This window comes from Lithobates pipiens, unplaced genomic scaffold (assembly GCF_037356315.1).
Source record: "Lithobates pipiens isolate NorthernLeopardFrog02 unplaced genomic scaffold, aLitPip1_a1.2 Scaffold_8, whole genome shotgun sequence".
In the NCBI taxonomy this organism is placed as follows: Eukaryota; Metazoa; Chordata; class Amphibia; order Anura; family Ranidae; genus Lithobates; species Lithobates pipiens.
The window spans coordinates 249,929,915-249,949,386 of record NW_027507903.1 but is presented as its reverse complement, the minus strand read 5'-3'; the positions used below and the strand labels follow the sequence as shown (position 1 = coordinate 249,949,386).

Below are 19,472 nucleotides of genomic sequence, written 5' to 3'. Positions count from 1 at the left end.
CCTTTTTAAATGTAACAATCAGTATTTTTTTCTAGAAAATTAGTTAGAACTTCCAGAACATTATAGATTTTAAAGCAGAGGCCCTAGAGAATAAATTGGTAGGGTTTGCATTTTTTTATGTCACACAGTATTTATGCAGCGGTTTTTTCAAACGCAATTTTTTGGGAAAAAAATACACATTTTTGGATTTAAATGGAAAACACCACAATACAATACACACTTTTTTTGTAAAATATAAAAGATGATGGAGTAAATAGATACCAAATATATCCCGCTTTAAAACTGTGCACGCCCATGCAACAGCAAAAAACTACATAAAATTTACTATCCATAGCCAACATTTTAAAAGCCTTTACAGGTTACCACTTTAGATTTACAGAGGAGATCTGGTGCTAGAATTTCTGTCTATGCGCTGACATTAGTGGTGATATTGTGTGGGACGATCGCTGTTTGCATACGTGTGGGACTGACATGCCCATTCGTCTTTGTGTGCGAGCACGGGAGAACAGGGGGCACTTTTTTAAAATTACTAATTTATTTGATTTTTCTTTAGGTTTTTACACTGTTGCCTTAATTATTTTTTTTGATCACTTTTATTACTGTTACAAGGAATGTAAACATCCTTTGCGACAGCAATAGGCATGTGACAGGTACTCTTTATGTAGAGATCTGGGATCAGCAAAACCCCAAATCACTCCTCTGCACTTAAAAGCATTCAAATCATGGGTACGTAGCAGGACGGAAAGTGGTTAAAGTTAAGCCCCTATAAGCCCCTTTCATTTTTTTTCTACTAGTTTCCCTACACCTGACTATACAGAATCCTATTATGTTCCTGTTCACACTTATATGCCCAGTCACCCTGCGCTCTACACCCCATGCTCAAAAATATTTTTTTAGTTTTTTTTCACTGTGTTCAGGGATTTTTGAGCCCATAGACCCAAATAGGAGTGCCTGTAAAGTGCACGAAACACACATTCTTTGTGAAAAATTCCTCCTCTCCTCTAGAACTGCTCTCCTTCCCTTGTCCAGCCCAGGGACAAACTCCCGAAGCTTGATACACGAGCAAAAATGTCTGTATAATGTCTGTAATACACCTGAAAAAAACATGCTTAAAATGCTATTAAATGCGAACTCTACTAAGGTGTGAATGCAGGCTAGGGAGAAGGCTGTAGATAAGACAACCCCCTGTGCTTTCCACAGTGCAGTACCAGAGCAGTTAAATGCCAGGCTTGAGTACTCTCACATGGGGACAGTTGAAGCTTGTAAAGCTGTAAGCAAGCAACTTTATAAAAGTCACAGAAATGTTTGTGGGCTATGAATGGAAGCAGCAGAGGAGAGTGGGAAAGAAGAGACTCCTTGTGAATTCTGCGATCAAGCAAATAGTTACTATTCCAAGCAAACAATAGATTTGCTACAAAGCAGACATGCTCTTCAAGTGGAACTACACTAATTTAAAAAAAAGTCAGCAGCTACAAATGTATCTATCTGCAGACTTTTACTCAGTCAGTTTTTTTTCACCAGTCTTCAGATCTTTCGCACAGCCATCTTGGCTGTGAAAAGCCGACTATGACTTCCTGTTTCACAGCTCCCCACTGTGCTATGTATGAGATTGCGCTGTGCTTTTAGACTGGTCCTGCATCCTCTTGGGACATGCAACGTATCCAAACTTTTGTATCTCTTGTCTAGGCGAGAAATGAGGATGGAGTGGGTATTGGTCAGAACAAGGTACTCTCTCCCAGGAAAAAAAAACTGGAAATAATGTTATGGGGGGGGGGGGGGGGGGGGTTGGAGCAGGAGGATGAGTGGAGCATTCACCATTTTCCCTTGAGTGTTTGAGTGTAGCAATATTAAAGCCCAACTCCAAGCATTCACAAAATGATTAAAATGACCCTCCCCTCAGCTGCTCAGCTATTTAATGCTCATTTTTTACCTAATAGTTACATAGTTAGACTTGTGATTTTTTTTTAACCTATCTAGTTCAACCAACAGAGAAAACAAAAAAAAACTCTATATACACAATCTTGCATCCACAGTTGATCCAGAGGAAGGCCAAACCATATCCAGTAACGAATGACCCAATTTCCTCCAGTAAGGGAAAAAATGCCTTTTTGATCCCCCAGGAGACAATTGGATATGCTCTAAATCAACTACCTCTAGTATTACCTTATTTCAAGGTCCCACTGTCTTCCTTCCCAACACCTGTTCTAGTTGGGATGTCTGGGCCCCCCATGCCTTTCTTTCTGGTCTCCAACTAGTATTGTTGCCATTTCCCTTGCCACTGTGATCATGTACAACGCAGAGGTCATCGCTGGCCCTGTATGTGATGACGTAGGAGTGCCCACTTACATTTCAATGCTGCAGGGAAGAGATTTAGACCACCGGTTTGCCATTACTCTGTTATCTTACCCTCTACAACAAAACAACAAGCATGAAATCTTTCATTAGCTGTTGTTGGGGGGTGGTATTGGTATATTTGTGAATGTCTGTAGTTCAGCTGTAATATAATTTGTTTCATTATTAAAGAAATAGCATTTCACCATGAACAAAATGTTTTCTTTAGTAAAAGCATTGTGTTTTGTCAGGGAAAAGCAAATGCATAACCCTTAGAAAAGCGTGGTTTTATTTTAAAGTAAGCTCATAAAAAGGTGGAACAAAAATGTTAGATAGGTTTAGGCTTTGTAGGATCCCAGCACCTAACCTAATTACTTCAGCAAAAACGCTCAGAAGCACCCTAAAATTTAAGGAATATCATTTAATGGTAGCGGGAGATAGGCAGTCTGCACATCCCCCTATGTAATACTCAATGCTAGATCATCCTGTCCAGAGGCCAGAGTAATCAGGGAGCTCCACATAACCACACCGACATGATATTAACATGCAAGAGTGCATTGATTCCAGTCCCAAGCTTTGTGAGTCAAGGGGGTGTCTGTAAATGATCACTTTCTAGAGCAACAACAAAAAGGTATGTTAGGGTGCCTTATGGTGCCTACCACCAATAATGTGGCTTGGACCAGTAGTCTTCTTCCACTGTACAGGTAAACTTAAAACTGCACCTGAAAGAAGCCTAATGTAGCATTGGTTAGCTTTATGAGTGCAATGAAAAAAACGGTTTTTGCCCTGTTTAGTTTAATAAAAGAATTATGTTTTTGAAAAAAAAAAAGGAAGAGAAAAACACCTGTCTGCTTGAAGCTTATATTGTCTGTCTTGGTACTAGTAGGCAGTTTCTAAATCAATTATCTCACTCACACAAATACTGAATGGATGATTCACTGCACTGGAATTAACATTCAGGTTGTGAGTCACAAAATGACAGCCTCCATCGGAAAGTTATTTAGCTTCATCATAGATTCCGTTAGGGCCAACAACAGTTTTGAGTGCTTCACATGGTTTGTTAGGGCTCATGCCCACTTCAGCTCAAAGAACCTCAAAGAAGATGCTCCTACGGATGGTTGAGCTTTTTTGAGCTTTTATTTTCCCTTTTCTGGAAACTACTCTCCGTGTTAGTCAATGTGTCCATGCACACTATAGGCATTTCAGGAGTTTACATGCATATGAGCTTACAGGCAGAAGAAAAAACACTGCCAGTAAGCTCCTGAAAACACTTATAGTGTGCATGGACACATTGCCTAACATGGAAGAGAGTTTTCAGGCAGAGAAAAAAAAGCTCAAAAAGCTCAAATGCCTGTAGGAGCTGCAGTTTGCATTAGCCCTTACACTTCGGCAACATAGGCATTTCATGGGCACATCACTGTTGGGTCCTGCACTAGCCCACCACAATCTCCATTTAATGCAATGGGGAGTTGAGTATCCTTAAGTATTTTTCTCTGCACTCATAGGCAACTAGAGTGGTGGGTGAATGAAAGAAAGGAAAATAGAAGTAGTTTCAGGAAGCATGGCACATCCAAAATACACCAAAATCTTCAAATGCAATAATCAAACTGTATCTCATCCAACCCTCCTCCATTACACCACCATTTTTATATACATTTTGTATATAAAGCACCAACATGTTATGCAGTGCTTTGCAAAGTACATATAACCATCCATTTTAGTCCCTACCCCCAAATGAGCTTACAAACTAAGGTGCCTATCACAGCTCTAGAACAATCTACTCAATTCTCAGTTATCCTACCACTAAGTTTTTTTATGAACTGCGAGCCAGAGGAGATCTATAGAAACAGGTAACATATACAAACTCAATGCAGATGCAGATGGGGTCCCCTATGAGAGTCAAACCCAGGATCCAAAGCAGCAAGCCACTAGTGATAACTTATGTACTGTAAACTGACACATTTAACAGCAAAAGTTCAACAACTACTAATGCAGCAAGTTATCTGTGAATTCTGTTCAGTACTGAGCCCATGGCAGTAGCTTGGTAGTAGTAGAATAGATGACTCATTTAGCAATGGCACAAACACACAATTATGAAATATAGAAACTGTATAATCCTAAAATCAGTATGAAAACTTGTATTATCTTGCAATAATTTCTGTCAATGATTGAACAGAGTTTAGTATTTGTCTGTGGGTTTCAAACCAATACAGAAACACAAAAGCTGCCACTGCCTTTGAAGGTACAAACTCCAGGGACTAGTTGTCCCAGGTAAGTGACTAATGATGCAAGGATAAAGATGACAACCCTATAGATTGAATCTTCAAGTTAAGTCAGAAGAGGGAGCTCCCATGTTTCACTTTAAAGTATAATATAAATGTAAAAAAAAAAAAAATCTGAAAATGACAGCTGCACACAATCAATATCTGGATACAAAATATATGTGACAATATTCAAAAAAAGGTTGACTAGCTCTTTAAACATAATAATAAAGCAATCCACATATACAATAGATGAGGGAAAAATCCAATAAAGTCCACTAAAAAAAATAAAATAAATGAAATAAAGCCTCTACGCGTGAAGTTCAAATTAATTAAATAATCCTGTGCAAATCCCAAAAAAAGCCAGTGTCAGGAAAACCGTATATCTGTATATCTGTGTGTCAGCTGAATTCATTTGCCGAGATCCAATCTTTCAGGTAAAAAGTGTGTGTATCCTGGTGGCATGGATACACAACACTGGCTTCTTTTGGGATTAGCACTGGCTTATGATTATTTACAATGAATTTGAATGTCACTTTTAGAGACTATTTCACTTTAGTGGACTTTAGCTCATCTATGTGTATGTGGATTGCTTATTATATTAAAAGAGATAGCGCACTTTTTTTTTTTTTTGGAGTATTAAAATATAAATGTACAGTATACAAAATATAGGCTCCGGAACTCTCCTTGTGTGCCTAAAGAAATTGTAAAATTTTGCTTGTAGGCCTGGGAAACTGTAGACACAGCATTCACATTCCCAACAGCTCTGCACAAGTGATCCATCCCTAAAGGTCCCTGAAAATTCAAGCGCTGGAACTACAAATCTGCTGCAAAAGGAAAACATGTGCCTTAAGAGCCACTAAAATCACTGGAAAACAAGTATGAAATACCATTTACAAAATGCAGAATTCTGCCCCATAGAACATGAATCTTGGCTTTCAAGCTTTCCAATCAGCAAAGACCAATAAACATTTCACAGTACACCTACCCATTTTCTGGGGCGTCCTCTTGGACGTTTTTCGCCACTACCCTCTTCTTTCTAAAAAAAGAAAAGGAAAAAAAATAGTTTAATTTAGTCATCTACAAAAATAAGTCTCATTTGATGTCTTTACTAAATGTCATAAAATTACTGTCAGGGTTAAAACATACCTTTGTGATGCGGTGCATTAATATGCAACTTACCATTATGTTCCATCTGAATGATGCCATCACACATGCGTTGCAGCATACCATGATGCACAAACTCACTACAGTGCAATGCATGGGGAAATATGCTACATGGACTTTTTTGTCCAGCCCATTCAAAATGAACAGAGTGCCTTAACACAACACAACACATGGTATCACGTGATGACCTACATTAACACACTGCTCAAGAATGGAAAAAGTGTGAAGGGCTCTAAAAGGAAACCTGAATAAGAGAACATGGAGGATAACACTGCTGATCTCTTTTGAAAGTGCTAGTTGCCTGGAGGTCATGCTAGTCAAACAGCTTTAATACTTTCAGCAGCATTGACAAGTATGCAAATCTTGGGGTCTGTCTTTCACATTTGCATGTTTACTCCAAAGAAAGCATGTGGCTTCACAGATATGCACTGCAGCAACATAAAATGCATTTTAATGCAACACGGAGGCACTGTATGTGGCAACTCATTAGTACAACAGTTGGCAATGCACCTGTACTACAGGTCACCAAAACGCATAGGGGGAAATTTACTAAAACTGGAGCAGACAGAGGCTGAAGCAGCTGTGCGTAATAACCAACCAGCGTCTATCTTCAACTTGCTCATTTGAGGTTTGGATATGAAAGCTGGAAGTTAATTATTTGTCATTCACAGCTGCTCTGGATCCTGTCCGCTTCAGTCTTAGTAAATTACCCTCATAGTGTGTAGTTTGAAAGGAAGCCAGAGTGCAAAGAAGCACAGACGAAAACCTACAATTATAGGAGAATTTCACCGTAAAAAAAAAAAAAAATGCACATTTTTTTGCAGGTATAGGAATATGCGTTATTTTTGTTTTTTATTGTTTTTTTTTTTAGGACCCTGTAAAGCATTTTGGCCCGTGATCAACAGATTGCAGGTTCAATGTCAGGCTCCTGCAGACACTCAGGATATCTTTCTGTCCCCCATCTCCCATAGGCAGACAGTTGCTTGAAAGCAAGAAGATCAAGGAACTATGAGAGCTTTAACCAACACCCTGACAGTTCATTGAGAACTACAAGCTGTCGTCTGCCACAATGGAGAACAGTACTTGTAGTCCATTCATGCAAAGGAAACTGAATGAATGAAGCAGGTATGTGGGCGGAGCCCCGCACAGCCTTGTTGTTTTGAAATTATGACAGCGAGTGTAACTGAAAGATTTACCAAAGGTGTTTTGAAGAGTAAAGACACGATATTGTACTCACGTTACTTTAAAGCTTGAAAAGTATATAAAGTACAGCTAAGATGATCAGTTGTGGGTATTGAAATTTTTATTGCAGCTTACCAATCCTTAAATGTGGTAGCTACATTCATTTACTTTTTTTTTTTTTTTTAACTTTAGAATTTTATTATATTTCCAAGATAACAATAAGCAAAAACAGGGTTACAGAAAAAAAGAAAAAGAAAGGACAGTGAACCATACAGTATCTCGGTAACCATCTATACAACTTTGTATATAAACATCCATTAACAGCAGTCGTAATAATTAAGAAAAGCACATTGCAGACACTAAGTTGCCAAGGAGAAACCCATAGCATGCAGAGTCCTGTCTACATTCAATCTTATTCAAAGTGGCCTCATGCCCCTGATCACTATTAACTGTTGCAATACTGACGGCCATGGCACGAAGATCGCCAATAGTTCCTAGAAGGTAGCGGGAGGGGAAGGGAGAAAAAAGAAAATAAATAAATAAATAAATAAATAAATAAATAAAAAGGGGGGGGGAGGGGGGTGTAAGAGGGAGAACCAGCTGGGACTGAAAGAGGAAGAACATTGAGGTAGGAGGGAGTGGATAAAGCTCAGATAAGCCTTTGAACAGATCGGGGGTGGATTAACCACCAGCTACCCTCTCCGTCCCGGTGAAGCCAACAACAGGGGAAGGCACCATTGTACTCCAGAGCTGTAGCTATGTCCAGATAGACCGTGCTGTACGCACTACATTCATTTACTTTTTTGGGTTCTTTTCCCCTTTTTTTCACCTGGGGATGATCCAGCCATGCTTGTTGTAACCAAGTCGATCGATACCATCAGCCTGCCCATAGATGATTCGAACCTTGGCCAGTACTTGCTGAACTAGCCGAGATTCAAACCATTTATGGCCGGCTTAAGTGTGTTATTTTTTAGCTTCCTTTAACAGACCAAGCTATCCAGACAAAGAGAAAGTTAGAGGGTTCAGACAAACTATTCACCAACATTCACAGGGATGCATACAATGATCAGCTTGTATTCATTTATGTAAAACCTTTATCCCAAAAGGAAAAAACTTTTGCTTTAGTTGCCTAAAACGTAACCTCCCTGGCGGTATGATTCAGTCTGGAATTAGGTGCTGAAAGCGGTACAATTATTTTGCACGGAAATCTGGCTTTTATTTTGTAGTCCTGTAATTCTTAGGAATAACGCTCTTAAATCTGTTCAAACCAGAGTCTAGCAGACATCCCGGGTATGATAAAGTTTATAATATAATAAAGAATAATAAAAATTATTCAATAATGTAATAAAATCCTAAAACACTGAAAAATTTACACTTTTTGGTTGCTATGGACAATCTCCAAATTCCAGGCAGTAAAAAACAGTATTTATAATATAAAAGTGCATGCAGGGCATTGCACAGACCACTAGGGACAAAGGGGTGTGTATTTTTTAATACAGCACTGTAATCTGTAAGATTACAGTGCTGTGTGTGTTTTGTGTGTTTTTACTTTTTTGAATTTGCCGCCGTTCTCCGCTCCCGTGCGCCGTAACGCCGCAGGGAACGGAGCTCGGCGGCATTCAGCACTGTGAATCGAGCGGAGGACAGCTCGATCGCACAGCGCGGCGGACATCGCTGGATCCAGGGGACAAGGTGAGTAACGCTCCCTGTGTCATCCCCTGCATCGAGCGAAGCCATCCCGAGTCTGGCTCGGGGTTACCGCTCCTGTCTGTATATTCCTACCCCGAGCCAGACTCGGGATTACCGCTAGGGGGGTTAATAGCTGGAGTTCAGTTTTAATGTTAGGCAAGTCCATCTAAATCTGCTTGTGCATCTAAACACTACCCTCATCCCAGGATTGACCCTGCTGCTGTCCAAAATGTGTCTCCATTGCTTCTCCATCCAGTGCAGAGATAGCCTTATGCCTCGTACACACGATCAAACAATCCGGTGGAAAAGTCCGGCAGGAAGTCCGCCAGACTAAGTCCGCCGGATAGTCGGCTACGTGTGTACGCGGCATAAGACAGCTAGTGTGTTACTGGCTGGATCACCAGGTCAGAAAGATAATGAATGCAGTCATCCCATTTAAGGATTGGCAAGTTGAAATATAGTACATTTTAGATTTTTTTTTAAATGAGCAACAACAAAAACATTCAGTACATTTGTGCAATACATGCATATTTCCCCGTTTTATTCCTTTTTTTTTTAAAGGACTATTTTTTCCATCTCCCAGAAATCAAGTGAGCTCCTAACTTCCTGTTTGAGCTGACAACATAGTGCCTGCTGCACTGTAATTCTAAGCAATGCTGTCAGCCCTGCCACATTCTCCCCTGCTGGACTACTCTGATAATGGGGAGGCATTCTGTAGTCCAGAAAGATAACTTTTACAGGGTAAGTTAGGAGCTCACTAGTTTTCTGGCAGGATAAATACTTTTTTTTTGTACTGTTTTCAAAAAGTGAAAAAAACATGGGAAAACAAGCATGTATTTTTTGCCCAGATGCACACTTTGCAATAAACTACAAGTCAAGTACAAGAAAGTCAATACAGAGTCCAGATTGCTTGCCTAATTTGAAAGATAAAGTCAGTGAGGTTGTGTTGGATAATGGCTTTAATTTTACAACGGTTATAAATATATACTGCCAAAAACTATCTAGCTTACAATGAGTGCATAATTTATTTAGCAAAGACTCCAGCCTGTCTTCAGAAACCTAGGTATTCTGTTGGGTGTTGCCAACTGTCCTCTACCACAACACAGAGAAGGTGATGGCAGGCTGTCAATTGCAGTTCAGATGTCAAACACACCTGTCCTTCCTATGACTTTCATGTGGAAAGAAAAAACTAGCAGCCAGTATAAAGATATAAATAATGGATAAGCAAGAATTCAGTTAAAATAGTTTATGTTGTAAGGTAACGTTGCATTTATATGTTTGGGAAATAAAAAGATCTACTATATTCAGAAGCGCATCCAGCACCTGTGTTTTCTAGGGACATGTTTGGCTTGTGATAGAAGGTAAAGTAAAGCCCCGTACACATGATCGGAAATCCCGCCAGCAAAAGTCTGATGAAAGCTTTTGGTCGGAAATTCCGACTGTGTGTATGCTCCATCGGACTTTTGCTGGCGGAATTTCCGCCAGCAAAAGATTGAGAGCAGGTTCTCTATTTTTCAGATGGAAAAAGTTCCGATCAGAAATTCTGATCGTATGTACCAATTCCGAAGTGCAAAATTCCTACGCATGCTCAGAAACAATTTGACGCATGCTCGGAAGCATTGAACCTCATTTTCTCGGCTTGTCGTAGTGTTGTACGCCACCGCGTTCTTGACGGTCGAAAGTCCAGAGAACTTTTGTGTGACCGTGTGTATGCAAGACAAGCGTGAGCGCAATTCAGTCAGAAAAATCATCCAAGATTTTTCAGACAAAAACTCTGATTGTGTGTACTCCTCAGTCTGTCACTGCAACTCATCATCATAAACCTTGTATTTCCAGGTACGGGGAAGCAAGCGCCAATCCTGTTTTTTTCTACAGTAAACTGCCAGGCTTGGGTACTCTTACATGGGGACAGTTGGAGATTACATAGCTCTATGCAGCAACTTTGTCAAAGTTCAAGGAGATATTTTTGGGCTATGAATTGAAGCAGCAGAGGAGCATGAGTAAGATGAGACTCCCCAGTGAAAAACCGGGGTTCACTTTAAAAATTCCACTCACACACTTATGCAACTTGTCAGACAACTTTGGGCATCAAAGTCTCATGGCAAGTCGTACCTAATGTTTTCCAATGGTAACCATTCATATATGTGCGACTTAAAGTGGTAGTGACTTCAGAGTAGTTCATGCACTACTTTGGTCTGACTTTCATGCAAATTGAGGACCATAGACTTCAATGTTAACCCTCAAAAGTTGCATGAAAGTTGTACCTGAATGTTTTACATGCAACAGTGGGTCTGATTTTGCAGAGGGACAAGTCACATCCAATTTAGACGCATCCAAAGTTGCATCAAAGTAGATCAAATTTGCATGAAAAGGTGCACTGCACAGTCCTGCAACTTTGGAGTCGTACAAGTGTGAATGGAGCCTAAAGCAGACAGGCGCTTAAGTAAACAGATGTTATGAAGGATAAAGCCATGTGAGGCAGACTTGGTACTTTTTTCCCTTTGATGAGAGTTAAAGCCTAGTACACATGGGCCGAATGTCAGACGGCATCAATGGTTTCAATAAAAAACATCTGACAATTGGCCCTTGTGTACTGGAGTTGGTCCGACAGAAGTTGGCCAATGGCTGAGAGCGCTGACCGAAGTGATCATTTTTTTCCTAGTGGAGGTAAAATAGTCTTTACCTTATTCTAAGGTCCCACAGTATTCCTTCCCATCGCCTATTCTGGTTGGGATGTCAAGTCCCCTGAAGCCTCTTTTCTGGTCTCCAACTACTATTGTTGCCGCCCCTCCTACCAATGTGATCACCTACAATGCAGGACCAGAAGCCACCAGTTGTCCTACACTGTATGCGATGGCGTAGGTGTGCCAGCTCACATTCCAGTGCAGTATTGGACTGATGGCTGGCTAATACTCTATTCTATTTCTATGCATGTTATGATTTTGGAAGAACTGACACAGCAGATATTTCTATACACATAGGAAGTGATAATTAACATCTACACACATTGTTGTGCTTTTTGGTTGTTTAATAGTCAGGGTAAATAGTTAGAGGGGGAAATGTAGTAGGAATGCATTTAAAAACAGTTGATGCTGTGAGGTACCACCACATTTACATTTTTGGAAATAAAAAAGGTCTACTATATTGAGAAGAGCATCCGGCACCCATGTTTACCAGGTCAGTGTCTGGTTTGTGATTAGGAACACTCTCCTACTATAAAAATGGACTGCTGTGGCCGAATGTTGGTTCCATTTTTTGGACACTGTATACAGTTCCATGCCTACCCAAATTTATATAGAGCTGAATGGCTGAGCATCAGGCAAGTACGAAACAAGAGTGTTGGCCTTTTTGTAAACCTCACACATCAAATATGAACAAAGCATATCTTTCTAGTGTACTTGTCACAATTAAAAGCACCAAGTGTTATTTATGTCTGCTGCTTTGTTCCTCTGCTATCAGCATTAATCACTTCTGACAATTTTACCTGATACCAAGAGAAAAATAGTGACAGGGTAGGGACCTTCAGCTGATTGACATCCTCAGCTCTGTTTCTGTGTGCTGTTCTCACTGAGCTCTGCAGAGTGTAACTTCAGCTCTCCGCCCCATTTTTTTCTGGACTCTCAAACAAGCCTATAAACTTTGAACGGATGTAGAGAAGACTGCAGATAAATAGGTACAATTTATGTAGGAGGATTTGTTTCATCTCTGTGTATCATCTGAGGATACTGCCTTCACTAAATATAAAGGGCTTACCACTTTAACTAACATGATTACCATGTAAATGTTAAAATGAAGACGTAGCTCTGGTCTTTGTTCCAGCTGAGGTAGAGCCATATTTATCACAATGTAGCATCCTCTCTTCTTTTAACACCCCCTAAACATCTGGGAACGGAGGCCAGTTTCTGGAGTTTTGGAATAAGAATGGTGTCCCATTCTTGGCTGATATAGGATTCCTAACTGCTCAACAGCCCTGGGTCTTCTTTATTGTATTTTTTATTTCAAAATGTGCCAAATAGTGTAAGGTCTGGACTGCAGGCAGGCCAGTTAAGCACCCAGACTCTTAAAAGAAAAAAAACACCTGGCATAATTCATCGCCATACCATCAGAGAAGCAGGCTTTTGAACTAAACACTGTTAACAAGCTGGAAGTTCCCTCTCCTCTTTAGTCCAGAAGACTAAAGTTGTCATAGTTGTGAAAAAGAATGTCAAGTTTAAAATTCATCTGATTACAGTTTTCCACTTTGCAACAGACAATTTTAAATGAGCTATGGCCCAGAGAAGTCATTGGCATTTCTGGATCATATTCAGGTATGGCTTCTTCTTTGCTTGATAGAGCTTTACATTTCATCGTGCCATCCAAAAATGCACTTTGTTTACGGACAGTTCTTTTTGCAAGTATTCCTGAGCCCATGCAGTGATGTTCATAACAGAATTATGCCTGTTTTTAATACAGTGATGTCTGAAGGTCACAGACACCCAATATTGCATTTTGGCCTTGTCCCTTGCGTATAGGGATTTTCTTCAGATTCTCTGAATCTTTTTACGATATTATGCAGTGCAGATGATATCATATTTAAAGTCTTTGCAATTTTACATTGAGAAACATTATTCTGATATTGTTCAACAATTTTTAGATTTAGCTTTTCAGGAATTGATGAACCTCTTCCCATCTTTATTTCTGAGATACTCTGGCTCTCTAAGATGCGCTTTTTATAACCAGTCATGTTACTGACCTTTTGCCAATGAACCCAATTAGTTGCAAAATGTTCTTCCAGCTCTTCCTTGTTAAGCTGTTAAAGCCATAAATGAGTCAAAAATTGAATGAAAATTCTTGTAGATTGTCAGGTCTTTCTTTTTTCGCGTCATTACCTGTGACAATTTTTGTGCTGCAATCTAATGTGCCAACATGCTGGATTTTTGTATTTAGAAAAATTAAACAAATGATGGCACAATTACGTATGCCATTTTTGATCAACAGAATGCTCAGTTTTCTACTTGTCTATGGCCAGCTTTAGTAACACCTACTTTGCCAGCTTTTTGTTACCCTGTCCCAACTTTTGTGAGATGTGTTGCCGGCATCAAAAATTCAAAATCTATATTTTTTTTCTTAAAATTGTACATTTTCTCATTTTAAACATGATATAGTTTTTTTTCTATTGTGAATAAAATATAGGTTTATGAGATTTGCAAATCATTGCATTCTGTTTTTGTAGATTTTACACAGCAGCCCAACTTTTTTGGAACTGGATTTTATACATGGTGGATTTGAGAAATGGTTGCAGAGTTTTATGCCTATGGATACACACAGTGCATATCCAAATGTAAACATGACCATGACCTGAATCACAGGTAGATCCACTTTAAGTTGTGTCAAAATAAGATGGGGGGGGGGGGGGCTGCCAGCTTTATCTGTTACTCCTTACAGTAAATCAGGCTATATCAAGGAGCATCTGCAGCCCCATCAAAAAAAAAAAATGAAAGTTAAAAGCTTGCACCTTATAACGCCTACTACCCAGAGGGGACTATAGTTTTAATATCTCTCCCACCCCCCCCCCCCCCTCCCAAAGTACAGATTTACTTTGCTTTAGATCTAATCATATGGTTTTCTTGACCAATTCGAAAATAGAAAAATGTAAAAAAAAAAAAATCCTGCTTCAGAGTGAAAGGAAATTATTTTACACTTATTTATTATTGTCAGTATTCAAAATACAATCTTTTTTAAAGTCAGGTAAATAATATTGTATATGAATATTTTATGCTGTCAGCCTGCAGTTTAAGCTCCGGGCTCCTTTCAACATGTTTTTCTGTTGATCCTTACCACATGTTGTAAAATTCCTATTTACAGAGCTCAATAGCTAAAGCCAAAATTTTCATACAAGCTAAAGCCAACATTTTCATACAAGCTACTGGAAGTCTTAGTGAAAGGAAGAGTGCCTAAAAGGGAAGTATTTCTGTTGCATATTAGGTCATAATATGCATGAGAATCTGTCATGCATTAAAAATATATTTGTATAACCTGACAGGTTATGGTGAAGTGGGCCAAATGGAACCAAAACAGCCTCCATTATCCCAGTGCAAAGTACAGTAGAGCCTTCTTAGGACAGAAGGTATTTACACATTTAATTCCATCACAAGTCCCAAAAGTAAGGGTATGAGGTCTCATTTTAGGCTAGTGGATGAAGCCATGTACATACAATCCCATGTACGTGGTACACACAGCTACAAAGCATTTGTTTAAAATCTCAAAGTAAAATTGACCGAAAAGTATTAGTTTTAAACTAGAATTCCATGAAAAACCTAACTACTCTTAAAAATACTTCCTCACTCCCTACCACCTACTCGGACTAACCTCTATAATATAGATGTACATACTTACCTAGTTTTAGTCCATTCCACTTGACAATGGCTGGTAATGCATAGTAGCAGTGAAATAATCAATAGGCTCCAATGGCCCAATTATACCCAGATCACGTGACCAGACCAGAGTGGCCTGGAAAAAGGTAAGTATACACATCTTTCTTACACAGGATAGTCAGAATAGGTGTTCGAATGTGGAAGGGGGTGTTTTTTTAGGAATAGTAGGATTTGCATGGAATTCAACTTTAAAGTCATATGTGTTTTTCCCGAATCTCACCGGGTTAAGAGCATGAATGGCAAAAAATATCAATCAGCTGCAGTAGAATCTAAGATCTACAGAGTTGACAGGGGTTATTTGACATTCACAAAGCACAGACAGAAGTTGCAAGCAGCAGTGAACAATTCATCATGAGTCCCCACCCTGAAGACAGCTTACAATATCAATGTTCTGTCAATCGTGCAGACAATTTAGGTGGAAGCCAATTAACTTTAAAGAGGAACTGAACTGAAGTTGTTCCCAAAAGAAGACAGGCAGGGTTAGTCACCAGCATTGCATGTGGGCTCCCTGCAGCTGCTCTTTCTCCATTACTGACTTACCATGCCTTGTAGAAGCAGGGCTTTGATTTTTTTTTCATGTCAGAACCTCTTCCTGAAAGGATAAAGTGAGCAGGACAGCTGTGAAATAACCAAATCTCATGAGACTAGCTGTCAGAGGCAGCAGTGCCTTAGAGCGCACACTGCAGATATACAGCTATAAGGCTGTAAGCAGAGATAAACTGCTATTTTCCAGGAGAAAGTGCAGGCAGAATTCGGAGTATTGCTTAGGTACAATTACAGTTCTAATTGTCCTCTATAATGTTTTAAGTTCATGTTTACTAGTGACTGGCTGTCATATTAATCCAATGGCTTCATAATTATAGGAGACCAAGACTAGTATGCAGATCAGTTCAACTTTACTGTCTAATCTACAATTGTCCTAGATCAGTCACTCTGAAAATACAAAGGCCAGAGACAGCATTATATTCCTAGGAGGTCAGCAAAGGCAGCCAACATATTTCTCGCAACACAAATTTTCTTTGAAGTACATGTTTTTGTTTGCGGGATCACCTAAACCCACATTAAATTTACAGATCAATAATTTGCTGTAAAGCTCTAGTTTTGTCCAACCTTTTTTGGATGCGAACCAATCATATTAAATAACTACTAAACTGTAAAATTTGTGAACAAAAATGCTGACAGAAAGCAAAGGCTGGTCACCATTATTGCCTGTGATTTTCTTTGTATATAATCTTTTTTCTTCTACTAACTTTCCATGTCTTGTCTGCAGGACATCTGTGTGGAGATCACCAAATCACAAGCCTAATGCTGCGTACACACGATCGGAATTCCGGCCAGAAAAAGACAGATGAGAGCTTTTCATCGGAAAATGCGACAGTGTGTATGCTCCATCGGAATTTAGCTGTCTGAATTTCTGCCAGCCAAAAATTGATAACATGTTCTCAATTTTCCCGACGGAAAACTTTCTATCGGTAATTCCGATCGTGTGTATGCAATTCCGACATGCCAAAAATCATGCATGCTCAGATTCAACTACGAGACAGAAGCTATTGGCTACTGGCTATTGAACTTCCTTTTTCTAGTCACGTAGTACATGTTGTACATCACCGCCTTATAAATGATTGGAATTTGAAGTGATCGTGTGTAGGCAAGACAGCTTGAGCCGAATTCCGTCGGGAAAACCATCAGAGCTTCCGAATTTTACACTGCAGATATACAACGATAAAGAAAAACGGCACAGGAGTGCATAGGCGCCCCACTTACCAAGAGGTGCACCATTATTTTTCAGGAGTAATTCAAGAAAAGAAACATTTAAATCTTTCAGTGACCAGCTTAGGAAAAATTAAGATTTCTGGATGTCCCCTACAGCCTAGCAAATCTTCATTTTTTGTCCAGTTCAGATATACTTTAAATAGCCAATACAGATGCCCTAGAGGCAAAGAATAGCTGGAACAAAGCTTGACTTTTGTTGCTTTTACTTACTTATCATAAACCCAGTTTACCCAAGTTTACTTTAGTTTCTGTATACACAGGTTAGAATCTGCTTGAAGCAAGTAGCGTGAGTAAAAGCAGGACGAACTGGTCTTTCAATGTGGTGGTGACTGATGTGAGGTAGGTGGCTAAATCAGGATGAAGGGTGGGATGTAAGACACACACACAGGGGGAGATTTACTAAAACTGTGTATAAAATCTGGTGCGGCTCTGCAACTAAACCAATTAGCTTCCAGGTTTTATTGTCAAAGCTTAATTGAACAAGCTGAAGTTAGAAGCTTATTGGCTTCTATGCAGAGCTGCACCAGATTTTGCACTCTCCAGTTTTAGTAAATTAACTCCACACTGCCTATACATAAATATAAAAAAAAAAAGAAAGATTGCTATGCAGAGTTTAAGGAGAACTGTTTAATTGCAAAATGTGCATGCTTTTGTAATCCGTCTGCTTTGCCATTCAAACACAAGGTTGCTTAAAGCGGGATATCATAAGCCTCTTCAGTTAAAATCACATAAGAGCACTTTAAATAATATAGACATCAGGCATCTAGTATTCATCAAGCAGAAAACCTGGTGCAATATAATATGAGGTTTATGCAACATGAACTATGAATGCAACAAACACAATGTTACACATTTTAATATAAAGGCACTAATATAATTAACTTTTCTCATATACTAATGTCTGTCAATTTCACTAGTGCACAGTGAGTTGGGACACAGATGGGTTGCCTTTGCTTCGCTGTGAAATGTTGTTTTGCTACATACTTTTGCTACCTTTATGCTACTTCTTTATGCAGTATGTACAGTCAGGTCCATAAATATTGGGACATCGACACAATTCTAAACTTTTTGGCTCTATACACCAACACAATGGATTTGTAAATGAAACGAACAAGATGTTCTTTAACTGCAGACTTTCAGCTTTAATTTGAGGGTATTTACATTCAAATCAGATAAACAGTGTAGGAATTACAACAGTTTGTATATGTGCCTTCCACTTTTTAAGGGACCAAAAGTAATGGGACAGATTAACAATCATCCATCAAACTTTCACTTTTTAATACTTGGTTGCAAATCCTTTGCAGTCAATTACAGCATAAAGTCTGGAATGCATAGACATCACCAAACACTGGGTTTCATCCCTGGTGATGCTCTGCCAGGCCTCTACTGCAACTGTCTTCAGTTCCTGCTTGTTCTTGGGGCATTTTCCCCTCTGGTTTGTCTTCAGCAAGTGAAATGCTTGCTCAATCGGATTCAGGTCAGGTGATTGACTTGGCCATTGCATAGCATTCCACTTCTTTCTCTTAAAAAACTCTTTGATTGCTTTCACAGTATGCTTCGGGTCATTGTCCATCTGCACTGTGAATTGCCATCCAATGAGTTCTAAAGCATTTTCCTGAATATGAGCAGATAATATTGCCCGAAACACTTCAGAATTCATCCTGCTGCTTTTGTCAGCAGTCACATCATCAATAAATACAAGAGAACCAGTTTCATTGGCAGCCATACACGCCCACGCCATGACACTACCACCACCATGCTTCACTGATGAGGTGGTATGCTTTAGATCATGAGCAGTTCCTTTCCTTCTCCATACTCTTCTCTTCCCATCACTCTGGTACGAGCTGATCTTGGTCTCATCTGTCTATAGGATGTTCCAGAACTGTGAAGGCTTTTTTAGATGTTGTTTGGCAAACTCTAATCTGGCCTTCCTGTTTTTGAGGCTCACCAATGGTTTACATCTTGTGGTGAACCCTCTGTATTCACTCTGGTGAAGTTTTCTCTTGATTGTGGACTTTGACACACATACACCTACCTCCTGGAGAGTGTTCTTGATCTAGCCAACTGTTGTGAAGGGTGTTTTCTTCACCAGGGAAAGAATTCTCTGGTCAGCCCACCACAGTTGTTTTCCGTGGTCTTCCAGGTGTTTTGGTGTTGCGGAGCTCACCGTTGAGTTCTTTCTTTTTAAGGATGTTCCAAACAGTTGATTTGGCCACACGTAATGTTTTTGCTATCTCTCTGATGGGTTTGTTTTGTTTTTTTCAGCCTAATGATGGCCTTCTTCACTGATAGTGACAGTTCTTTGGATCTCATATTGAGAGTTGACAGCAACAGATTCCAAACTCAAATAGCACACTTGAAATGAATGCTGGACCTTGTATCTGCTCCTTTGTAAATGGGATAATCAGGGAATAACACACACCTGGCCATGGAACAGCTCAGCAGCCAATTGTCCCATTACTTTTGGTCCCTTAAAAAGTAGGAGGCACATATGCAAACTGTTGTAATTCCTAAACCATTCACCTGCTTTGGATGTAAATACCTTCAAATTAAAGCTGAAAGTATGCAGTTAAAGTACATCTTGTTTGTTTCATTTCAAAACCATTGTGGTGGTGTATGGAGCCAAAAAGATTAAAATTGTGTCACTGTCCCAATA

At 39.5% G+C, this 19,472-nt stretch overlaps 1 protein-coding gene across 2 annotated transcripts in view; it reads right to left on the bottom strand.

Annotated features, from left to right (window-relative positions):
- HMGA2 (high mobility group AT-hook 2) overlaps positions 1–19,472 on the bottom strand; it is a 155,142-nt gene that overhangs the window by 122,031 nt on the left and 13,639 nt on the right. For both annotated transcript variants that reach the window (XM_077470034.1, XM_077470033.1), the window contains exon 3: positions 5,581–5,631. In XM_077470034.1, coding sequence (XP_077326160.1) covers positions 5,581–5,631 — 51 coding nt within the window. The remainder of the gene's footprint in view (positions 1–5,580; positions 5,632–19,472) is intronic.